Source organism: Amblyomma maculatum, chromosome 1 (assembly GCF_055883805.1).
Source record: "Amblyomma maculatum isolate TAMU_Amacu chromosome 1, ASM5588380v1, whole genome shotgun sequence".
Taxonomy (NCBI): domain Eukaryota; kingdom Metazoa; phylum Arthropoda; class Arachnida; order Ixodida; family Ixodidae; genus Amblyomma; species Amblyomma maculatum.
Window position 1 is genome coordinate 372,187,634 of NC_139344.1, and position 12,002 is coordinate 372,199,635.

The 12,002-nt window shown below is 44.9% G+C and overlaps 1 protein-coding gene across 1 annotated transcript in view; it reads left to right on the top strand.

Annotated features, from left to right (window-relative positions):
* Nucleotides 1–265: 265 nt before the first annotated feature.
* The window catches only part of LOC146208200 (carcinine transporter-like), a 74,748-nt gene continuing 63,011 nt past the window's right edge, over nt 266–12,002 (top strand). The window contains exons 1-3 of the mRNA XM_084587223.1: nt 266–673; nt 4,282–4,385; nt 7,187–7,341. Coding sequence (XP_084443349.1) covers nt 266–673; nt 4,282–4,385; nt 7,187–7,341 — 667 coding nt within the window. The remainder of the gene's footprint in view (nt 674–4,281; nt 4,386–7,186; nt 7,342–12,002) is intronic.

Below are 12,002 nucleotides of genomic sequence, written 5' to 3' on the forward strand. Positions count from 1 at the left end.
TCAATCCCCTCGCCCATAGCTGCGGGGCTCCGCTACTGACGGCGATAGGATCAGAACTATACAACGCAACAGACACAGCACGCCTGTAGCACAAAGCTCCCACACCCTCGATCAGGCTGTTGACGAAACCTAAGCTGATAGTTTGCCTGTTTGCTACTTACTAATAAGACGGCCACATACGTCGCGTTCCCTTGTCCCTGTGACACTGTCCGTCCCGGCATCACCGAGAAAACGGGAGAAGAGCGAAAGGAGGTGCTCACGACCGATGGAGTTTGAGGACGTGATCGAAGAGCTAGGAGGCTTTGGCAGGTTCCAGAAACTGCTTTTATGGATCTTCCTGCTGCCGTCCCAGATCCTCTTCCCGTTCTTCTCGATGAACCTCATCTTTCTCCTGTCAGAGCCCGACCACCAGTGTGTCGTGCCACAGTTGGATTATCTAAACCTGAACGCCTCCCGCGTCGAACAGATCCGGAGGCTGGTGGTCAGTGAGGATGAGTGCTCTATGTTGCCTCTGTGGGATGTGAATGGGACGATTGACCGCCTCCTCGAAGCTGGAGCAGACTCGGATGGGTCGTGGAATACATCGTGGTTTGTGAACCAAAGTGCGCCGAGGAAACCGTGTGAACTATTTCGCTATGACGATCTGCATTATGACGAGACGGTGCCGACAAAGGTATGAGAGTGACCACAGGGACTTTAAAGGAACGATTTATAGATTTTATTGCTATATTATGGTTTGCTTTGCAGAATTCTAGTCAGTAGGGCTGGGATGATGACTGTATATATTTTTCAGGATACTCAATAGAATATGCGCTTGCATTCTAACGCGTATTTTTGTTTCGAAAAAAACTCGCAAGCAAGGTGTAAAGTCCGTGTATTTAAAGCTTACGTGAGCATATGATCTACCTTACAAAATCAACAAACCGTAACGAAAAGCGACTTTAATGTAGTGGAACTTTTCGCCAATATATTTATTTCCTCAGAAAAATTGCGCTGAACTCATAATTCCCTCAAAAAACAAAGGTTCAGTGTGCTGTCTTCGGCTTTTTGTTATTGGTGAGTAAAGGAAAATTACAATTTTTGTTTTCATAGACAAGTTCAGAAGCGTAGATTAGATTTCAGGCGTCGATATGTCTCGTGGCATTAGCAACTCAAGTTGAAGCGAAAGAATGCAGATTATCACGGAGTCGTGAATCTATCGCGATGCTTTCTATAACGCAGGTAACGTCGATGTAGGCAGCATTTAATGTCCCAGAAAACTTGTTCTTTAATTTTACCAATGGCACCTACTTAAGGCCAACCCGCGTAACTGGAGTGTATTGAGTTGAAGCCTCGTTCCTGCGGAGGACAAACATACTCATGTCGCGAATTCAGTGCCAAGTCCGACGACAACTTGTTCGGAAGGCACGTGCGTATCGCTGCTCTTGCTTCAAGGCCGGTTAGTTGGCCATTCTTGCGCAATGTTTCTCTCTTTACTTCAATTATGACGCTCGGCAAAGATGGGGTAGTATTTCTACACTCTTAAGCGACATAGACAACAACAACAAAAAAAAAAGAAACAAGATGCGCACTGATTCTTCTTGCACGCGCAGAAACCAGTACCTCTACTCGATGATTCCTAGAAATGTTCTCGCCTAACTTTCCTCAAACGTCAACGACTTCTTCCTTTCCTTGTTTCAAAAGAGAAGCATACAACATAGTAATGAAAGGAATCCCCTCTCCGACTGTATTTTTAAGTTTATTTTTATTTTTATTTTATTTGAATCTACATGAGAAGTGTTGTTTCTAGCTTTTTGTTCGCCCTCTGTATGTGTATTATAACAAAGAACACTAATTGGCTGAGCAATGTTTCTTGAAAAGTATTCTAGAACAAATATCGTAGAATCCAGTGTTACAGCCGCCCAATTTGAGCCGGTGAACGCCATTTATAAACTGCGTGATGCACTTGCGAAAGCAAGAACCAATGCGTCATATTATCTATATGCCCGATAACGTTTACAGAAATAAGTAGACTGACTTGCACTTCCCTTACATTTAGTTTATCGTAAAAGGCAGGCCTTCCAAATGATTAAAAATACTTCCTATTTGCGATCTGTAGCTAAAAAAAAATTTTATGCCTTATAAGATGTCAAATTTCAAGTTACGCGTATAAGGCAATCCTTGAAACACCACAGTGAAGTAACGTCTATGATAACTGCGATATAAGCACAAAGTTGAAACCAACTCTGCTTCGTGATAACAGGCTCATGTTTCCACGATTACGTAGTATCAGGCTAACAACACCATGGCGACGTCAAAGGGCCTTGCAAGGGCTGCGTCATACAATATTCTCTGCAGACGCGGCAAAGAAGATTAGGCGCCTCTGTTTAGTTTGCAAACAAACCTTATATGGTATTCGTGTTATTATGTGCTAAGAATTATTCTCAATAAGTCTGTGTGTCGTAGCTCACATTTGCCAGCAACAGCACATCGCATAACACTTCCACCTGCGAAATGCGTTCGGGGGAGATGAGCTTTGTCAACCATATGCCCACCTCAGCCGATTGCGTAATTCCGCATCAACATGACGCCTGGGTCGAGGCCGCAGAAGGGGAAGATCGTATTTTATTGCGAAAGCAATACTACTCGCACTTTCAAGCCTTCGCGTGACCCGGCCGAAGTTACGCCTTACCCACGATACACTGTGGCGTCACACCCCACGGGACACATGGGCTGGCAGGAGCTGTCAACTTGGGTCACTCATTTCACATTGCACGGTTATGTCAGAATCAGCCTGCTAGGATCCTGGCCTTCACGTTACCTCTATATGCATGTTCATATGGGTTGGTTAAAGCGGGGCTTTATATGTGGGCTAAGGAAGAAGTAAACGAGAAGAAGAAGAAGAACGCAGCTAAAGCTTTCGCTCAAGATTTGGTTCAGCAGCGTTGAACCCTTGTCATTTTATCGGTTTGCATGCCGCCTTCCGAATTTAAATTAATCACGTTCCTGATTATCTAAGACACCAAGAACGTGGTGCTACTGTGCAGTTTATTAGAAGCTTGCTTGGTATACATCAATTTTGCTCTCGACTGTCTAGTGTCAACGCTTTCTGATTGCCAGCAATGCAAAAAAAGAAAAAATCTACAAGCCCCCAAACATACACGCTGGAGCGGTTAAGGGGTTTGTCCTAAAATACTACCAAGAAGAATGTTTGCAGCAACCATCGCTTTACTTTTTTTTTTCTTTTTTTACTAATAGGCTTACAGGCCAAACGAGGTAGTGCAGAGTAGGGCTTAACCCCGGGTGGACGCTTGGCCAGCGTCACGACGCTTTAACCCGTCGTTTGCCGGCTCCCTAATAAAGTTATACATACATACATACATACATACATACATACATACATACATACATACATACATACATACATACATACATACATACATACATACATACATACATACATACATACATACATACATACATACATACATACATACATACATACATACATACATACATACATACATACATACATACATACATACAGACATACATACATACATACATACATACATACATACATACATACATACATACATACATACATACATACATACATACATACATACATACATACATACATACATACATACATACATACATACATACATACATACATACATACATGGATGCATGCATGCATGCATGCATACATACATACATACATACATACATACATACATACATACATACATACATACATACATACATACATACATACATACATACATACATACATACATACATACATACATACATACATACATACATACATGCATGCATGCATGCATGCATGCATGCATGCATGCATACATACATACATACATACATACATACATACATACATACATACATACATACATACATACATACATACATACATACATACATACATACATACATACATACATACATACATACATACATACATACATACATACATACATACATACATACATACATACATACATACATACATACATACATACATACATACTAATAGGCTACCAGAACGGACATATCTCAGAGTACTGCTAACTTATTTGACTTTCCGTATAGCGCTGAGACATATTAACAATGCTTCTCTGGCCGTGTGGGAGTCTATAGAATGCCGCAATTCCTCAACTGTATTCTCTCGCTTTATATTACTATTGGACAATGTGTTCGTTTGCTAATTTATTTGTTTTTATTCTTCGGGACCTTTGCCAAAAATTATGTGCTAATGTTGTCTGCGGATCACAGTGGGACCTGGTCTGTTCTCGCGGTCATCTTCCGAGCTTGGTTTACTCTGTTGGAACCGCGGGAAGCGTCATTGGAACCGTCTTCATTGGAGCTATGGCCGACAGGTAAGATTTTCTGGCTGTATATTGCACACTCGCCATTACCGGTTTAGCACGCAGCTCTTTGGCTCCCATTACTGCGTTTCGCGGCGTCGCCGTATATATTGTCCCTCGTAACCAGCTCCGCAGCCTAGGCCGGTTTCGCGTCGACATGACTTTGTAAAAGAGGAATTACTCAATATCGGAAAAAGAATAGTACCATAAGATAGAACGTCAAGAAAAGGCGTGCAAGGGGCAAAATGGTTGATGTGGTTTAATTAGGTAATTGATTAGGCCAAAAACAATAATAATTGGTTCACAGAAAAGGAAAGCCGCGATGTCCGTCGCACCTGTTTCGTGGATTCCTTACCGCGCTGTACAGGAAAGGGGGATGATGGGAGCGAAAGTGGAAAGTGTGAAATGGGGGCCATGGTGTACGGCTTCGTAGTAATTTTGACCACCTGGGAGTCTTTACCATGCACTGACATCGCAGAGCACGTGGACGCCGCTCCAATTCGCCTCCATCGAAACTCAATTAGAGCCAGTTAAGTGGTTTACAGGAAAGGAAAGGCACAGTATCTTACTCGCGGAAGAGGAACTAGTTGGTATGGAATATGCGTGAAAAATAAAAAAACATTGTCTGTAATTGTACATGCATGTCTTGCTCGAATTCTTGGTCTCAGACTACCGAAAAGCTGCGAAAGCTGATGAGCTGCGCTCAAATTTTACATAGGAAGTAATGTTCTCCTCGGCAATGTTTTGTGTGTGTGTGTATGTGTCTGTGTGTGTGCGTGTGCGTGTGCGTGTGCGTGTGCGTGTGCGTGTGCGTGTGCGTGTGTGTGTGTGTGTGTGTGTGTGTGTGTGTGTGTGTGTGTGTGTGTGTGTGTGTGTGTGTGTGTGTGTGTGTGTGTGTGTGTGTGTGTGTGTGTGTTCAGCGCTTTTCTTTGGTTTTCGATGTCCTCTACTCTATAATTCTTAATTTTGTTGAGCTTAGCTCTCTTCAGAGCGTAAGCTACTAAATTCAGGCCTTCTGATGGACGCATTCCATATCAAGCGGCTCCATCACAAGCGAAATCATGTGACCTATAATATGGATCAATGTGAGATCTACGAAAAGATATGTTTTGCTGCCGCACAGTGTCTTCAATATTTCCTGCAATAACAGCTGATGCTGTATCTTGTGTGCAGGGATCATCTCTTAACGCTTTTATTTTCAGTCTTCTGGGTATAAACCGTAAAGGAGAACTTTTTTTTTCCTGTCATTCCTACCATGCGCAATCAAATGTGATTTATGCTTGGCAACTTTCATACTGCGCCGCTTCAGAGATTTCAAACTTGTTGGCTGTTTGTTTTTATTAGGAGCAAACAAGGATAAACAGGCACCTCAATATCCGAGCCAAATAAGACCCCCGTAGTGGTAACGTACTGACCATGCAGATCATGCTGAAATACTTTCCGTAAAGCGGCAACTGCCTGGCAGATGCTCTGTTACAGGTGATAGGAGCAGAACAAAATCGAGAAAGAGACGGGAACACGAGACTGATGTCACTGGAGGTTGGCGCAAGAGAGGGATAGTAACAGCAGTTTTAACAGTGCTTAATTTCTTAACAGTGCTCTATCATTCTCTGTAATGGCATGATACTAGCGTAGCGCAATCAAAATTAAACGTGTGTATTGGTGCCTGATATGCAATCACTCCATATGCCCACGCAGTTGGGTCCGGCTCCATCCAGAGGAGGGCTGGTTAAAGTTTTTATGCTTGTTTTGGGCGCACGACAGTGAAGTCTCAAAGACTGGTACGTAAACATCGGCCTATGAGGCAGCCCGTCGAGATACCTTTCGTCAATCGTAGGAGAGGATCTGTAATTCAAAATACATAAAAATAACGTTTAATTGTGGGATTTGGGCTCCTTTAAGGCCCGCTGTCCACCCTCCGGTCGAAAATATTTTCTTCCCCGGTGACTGTGAGACTTCGCCCCGAGAACGCAAGGCCGCAAAATGTTTTTGAAAAGAGTAACTAACAACGCAGTTACAGCCACCGCAATCACCCGATTCTGTCATGGTTCTCTCCTTCCGTTCCCTTGCAAAGGTTTTTACTCTCCTGCCCGAGGTCGTCTAGCATCCGCAAGACAAATTCCCCTTCCTTCTCCGCGTTAGGCGGGAGGTGGGGCGTGGTACTCTGCGTGCGCGAAAAAAAAAAACGGGGGAGGGAGCGAGCGCCGCTCGATTCAGTCTGGCCGCGGCGAGGGAAAAGCGCGCAGCGAGCGGTAGACACCCATCCTTCTCCCGTCAGTCAGCGAGACGGACCAATGGACGTCGTTCTCGGGAAGTACGTCATAACTGTGGCTCGACGGGCCAGCGCAGGAACCGGGGAAGCTGGCTTCCCGAAGGAGAGCATGAGAGAGCTTTGATTTGTATTTTCGTTGCTTTGCGGCGCGCGTGTCACTGCAGCATTTAGCACAGACTATCTCCGGTACCTAATCAAAACACTGGGCTTCTTTGCTTAAAAGGTCCTCGCCTGGACAGTGGCCCTTTAAAAATTCTCGCCGACGTCCTTTGCGGCTAGAACATTTTGCGTAGGGATGCTTGGACTCGGTATAACGAGGGCGCAATCAGATCTGAACTGTGGACTATTACCAACGCACACTTCAACAGGAATCCCGGCATGTCAAAAGTACAAGAAAGATCTGAAATCGCATCCGAGAGTTATTATCCTCCAGCTATTCTAATTCTACGTAGTTGGAAACGCATCAAATACGACGAAGTACGATTTTCCGTCGAAACAGGTTAATAAGCAGATCGTATTGACATGCTCCGCTGTGTTGCAGGTATGGTCGCAAGGTGACGTTCTTCGGCATTGTAGCGGTGGCCGTGTTCTCGGGCTTCGGCTCCGTGCTGGCCACCAACTTCGCCGTCTTCGTCGTCATGCGCTTCATCAATGCCCTGCTGGATCCACAGATCGACCAGGTGCCCTACATCATTAGTGAGTCTCGCAGTACAGAAAAAGCTAGCTGAAACTCACTGGTTTGAGGAATGCAGCATATTGCTAACAGAGCTTGACAGTGGGTGCAGAAAAACATGACACGAGAATGTTCAACGTCAAACGTTGGCGGCGAACGGTTAATATGCTAGTGTGTTCTGCAAATGCCCCTCAAAAACCCTGCCATATCTGTATATGACTTGTTAATAAGGAAGACTCAGCAGAATGGTTGCACTTAGTCGACACCTATAGATTCCATGGTGGAACAAGGAGTTCATGTGAAAGGGATTATGATTAAAAATTCAGCAGAAACACCACGTGTCCAGAATCAAAGGTTATATAGTTTATCGGGCGAAACGATTTCGAGTGAGGCTTCCGACATGTATTAAGGCTATCTCGGTTGGTACTTTATCCGGTACACGTGTTCTGAAACTGTACTCAGACTCGATGCCACAGTTAACCACACCACAGTTTGAAGGCACACAATTATAGGTGTGCATGTCGGTTCGAATGCCTGTCGCGCGCTAGCCTCCAAATTAAATACAAGGTACATACATAGTAACTGTAACGAGCAATAGTCTTGCACTGTCCAGAACGCTGCCCAACGAACAGCTGCATCACAATTTTTACACAAATGTTGAGGAAGGCACATAACTGCAGGTACACACTTCGTCAGTTCAAGTTCCTACCCCGAGCTAGAATGGAATTTTACTAGCAGATATAGGCTATGTGGGTAAAACGGGCAGGTGTATTAATGTTCGGTTACGAGAGCTCGAGAGATCATTAGAGATTGGTAGAGGCTCTAATCTGGTTGCGCATTGTAACGGGTGTGATGGCTGCCATCCTTTCCTAGCACGGACACGTATTTTTGATGCCCATCCGGCACAGATTAACCGAGAAATCATTGAAGTCAGGCATATCATGCGATTAGGCAAAAAATGTGTTAGTGAACCATCAATCGCTCTTAACAGATAAAGAGGTTGGGTTTCTTGGACGTGGTATGAGTGCTGGTTCTTCGTGACTTGGTTTTTTGTTTAATGTGTGCTTTAGTGCGGCTAGGGTTGGATGTTTATACTGTGCGTGTTTTCAATAAACTTCAGTTGCGAGAAAAAAAAACAGCGCCCGCCCTGCTTGCTTCTTGTTCTTCATCCTAGTCTGTAGCGCTGTTTATTCATCATGTCACCGTACCAACTTGTCCAGATGTCTATTCTATTATAGGCTATGTAGTTTAAGTTAAATGCGCTAATATATACAGCGAAACACCGAATAGATTACTAACAGAAAGAACTTTCACACATTTCCCCCTCCCCCCTCCCAGAACACCATTCGAAAACACTTCACCCGCAGAATTCTGTCTATCCATTCATGCAGGTTTGCTATTTGCAAAGTGTCTGCCGCACTTCTCTGCACTGAGCCTTACCCGATTAAGTAAGTTATTTGCACTTTCCCACGGTCCAACTATTTCAGATAGACCGCTTGCAGCTCTCCCCTGCTCAATTCGTGGTATTATTCCTTACTTGTTTCTACAGTGATTTTTCTGGCATGGTGTTTCTGAGATCTTCAACAAATATGTTGCCTTCCGCATTTCTAAAACTAGTAGGATCGAATTCGCATTTTTAAAGACGAAAGCCTTTCTTGGCTCATGCGTGGCATGATCAGATTCGGTGTGCAGAAAGCTGTCCACTCGAACCACTATCCCTCCAATCCTAAGCGAAGCGCGCAGACCATTACTCCGGGCAGGGCGTGAGGAACAGATCGTAATTCTTCGTGCCTAGCGAGCCTGCCGTCTCACGGCAACGTCGGGGGTGCGACTATGTCTTGGCGGGTAGCCAGTGGACGCTGACGACGGGGGAAGGAGGAAGAGTGGCCGGCTACAGCCGCGCATCGACTAGAGTCACTCGATAATTTTCAGAGTACTGCGATTATTTTCCCCGCACCGCTGCGCCATCGATTGGTCAACATGGGTCACGTGGTGCGCCGCTGCCCACTTTCGGCATCAAGCTTCCAAACAGTCACAGCGTGGACGCGTTTTACCGCAGTGCGTGTGCGGAGATTGCTGTATTTCGCGTCTGGATTTTGTTACTCGGTTTTTTTTTTCTTGTAATAAGGAAGAATGCAGGGCTACAGCACCTTCGGCTGCAGCAGCCTGCATGAGTCCGGAAAGATTTTTAAGGCGAGAGCCTTTCTTGGCTACCTCGTTTAGCGAAAATGTGTACGTGTGATCTGTGTGTCGCATGTGTGCGCTAATGTGTCGCTAGCAAATAGTGGACGTGTGAGAAGGGAGAGTAAGAATGAAAACGATGATGGTGACAGGTAATGAATTAAAGTTGTACAGATTGATATAGGTAATGACTAATTATGATGACTAATAATGATGAATAGTAATGACCAGCATGTCACACTACGACTTTTAATGAACGCAGCTGGTTGGAAAGAGCAAAAATGCTTAGCGATGAGTGGTAATGACTGCACTGACAAGGCATTACTCATCATGACTGCTTATTTCTACAAAACGACCGATATGTCAAACGATGACTTGAAATAACCACAGATGATTGGAACGAGTAAAAATGCTTAGCTATGAGTGATAATGACTACAGTGAGTAGCTATGACTCGTCATGACTACGAACAACAAGTATGATCAGAACTGATTGGAAATGAGTAAATGACCAGGCATTGCTAATCATGACTGCTAATGACTACGAAACTACCAATATGGCAAACGATGTTTTTTAATGACCGCAGCTGATTGGAAATGAGTAAAATGCCTAACTATAAGGGGTAATGACTACAGGGACTGGGAATGACTCATCATGACTGCGAAATGGCAATATGTAAAATGATGCCTTGAAATGGCCGCAACTGACAGGAAACGAGTCAAATTAGCAATGAGTGATAACGATAACGATGACTACTCATGACTCTTCATGACTACGAACGACTAGGATGAACGCGACTGGAAACGAGCAATAATGCTTAGAGATCAGTGATCATGTTTAACGATAATGATTTTGATTGAGTCAATAAATGTGTTTAACAAGCAAGCATGAGTGAGCTTGCATCAAAATGTGCGCGTGCATGTACGACCACGTGCAGTTGGTATCTGCACCGCCATAGAGAATCACTCAATGTGGTCATTTACGGTGATAATGGAGAAAGGCAACAAAGTGCGAGTTATTACAATACCACGAAAATCACAACAGAATGGCAAGGTGTTGGATTAATCGATAGAGCGCTTTGGCAGGACTGGAATGATCCGCATGCAGGCCACCGCTTAGTCTTTCATACAAGTTTATCGTTCCCAGTTCACAAGTTCTATTGTTTCTAAAGTAGCTGCAGTGCTCTTCAAGGCAATGCACAGTCAAATGCCTATGCTACTTTCAAAATGTCCTCTGCATTTGACTAGAATATAGCGCCAGAGGCGTGCCTCGAGAAGTTGGAAGCTTCATGGCCGCGCTGGTCATGGTTGCTAGCACGCGATGGGACCTTCGCGGTACTATGAAGATTATCGAGTGACTCTAGCATCGACCACCGCCGCAAGCCATCTGCCTGCAATTCCGAAGACTAAGCAGCGCAACGAGCGTGCGCCATCACCGCCGAGTAGAGCTGCTGACTTCCAATCCGGCACAGAAGAAGTTGCTCTCCTGCCCGTGTCATCTGCGGAGCGCCTCGCCCGACGGGCGCATGATTGCCGCGAACTGAGCTTCTCGTCAGAGGAGGAGGTAGTAGTCCCGCCACCATCATGGCTTTCATGGTGCGTCGTGGCTCCTGTCCGGGTAGGATTTTCGCCCCCAATGAAAACCTCTCCCCACCTGAGAGAAGGATGACGCCTTGTTGGGGACGTAGGACGGATGACGGCAGGTTGATGGCTTATGTGTGACCTTGGGGCGTAGCACATTCGGGTGACAAGTTCCCTTTCTATCTGACAATGACGATACGATAACTAAATTGTCTCAAAGTCTGTCTAAAAGCATTTTTGTCCAATACTCTAGTAGAACTAGCCCCAAAGGCTTTCGCTTTATCGTTAAGTGCCTCCTAGAATTTTACAATACTTCAAACCTTGCGTGCGGGCTTCGGTGGCCCTCAAAAATAAGTAACCAATAAAAACAAGTTTCGGTGGCCCTTTGAGACAATCAATAAAGCTATTACTAAAATGCCATATAAGTTTTTATAGTTCTTGGTTTGAATTTCGGCGAATTGGGTCCCATTATAACTTTTTTCGAATTGAGAAAACGCCAAACGACGATGCTTTTAAACCATGCACATTGAAGCGGAAGCTTCTCTACGCCATGTGTCAACCAAGGTCAACCTGTCTGGCTGCTTGAGCTTCAAAAAGCTGGTGTGAACTTGACCTAATTAAGTGAAGGTGTCCACCAATCTCTGAATTTCATTCGGAACTGGAAGACATCAAGTGCTGGATCCCCTGGATGCCATATTTCAAGCGGTAGGACCATTTTTTCGGATCTTTACCGGACTTGAAAGTTCCAAAGCGGGCGCCAGCCCGCTAACCCTGACGGGACGCCCAGCACGACATCGGGAGAGCATGGGACGCTAGGCTTATTGACCACGGCGGCGCCTAGCACCGACTCTTCTTCAAAGGGAGACCATATGGCAGGGCCAAGCCAAGCCCCAAGTGCGTCGCCACAACCACCAAATGCCCTCC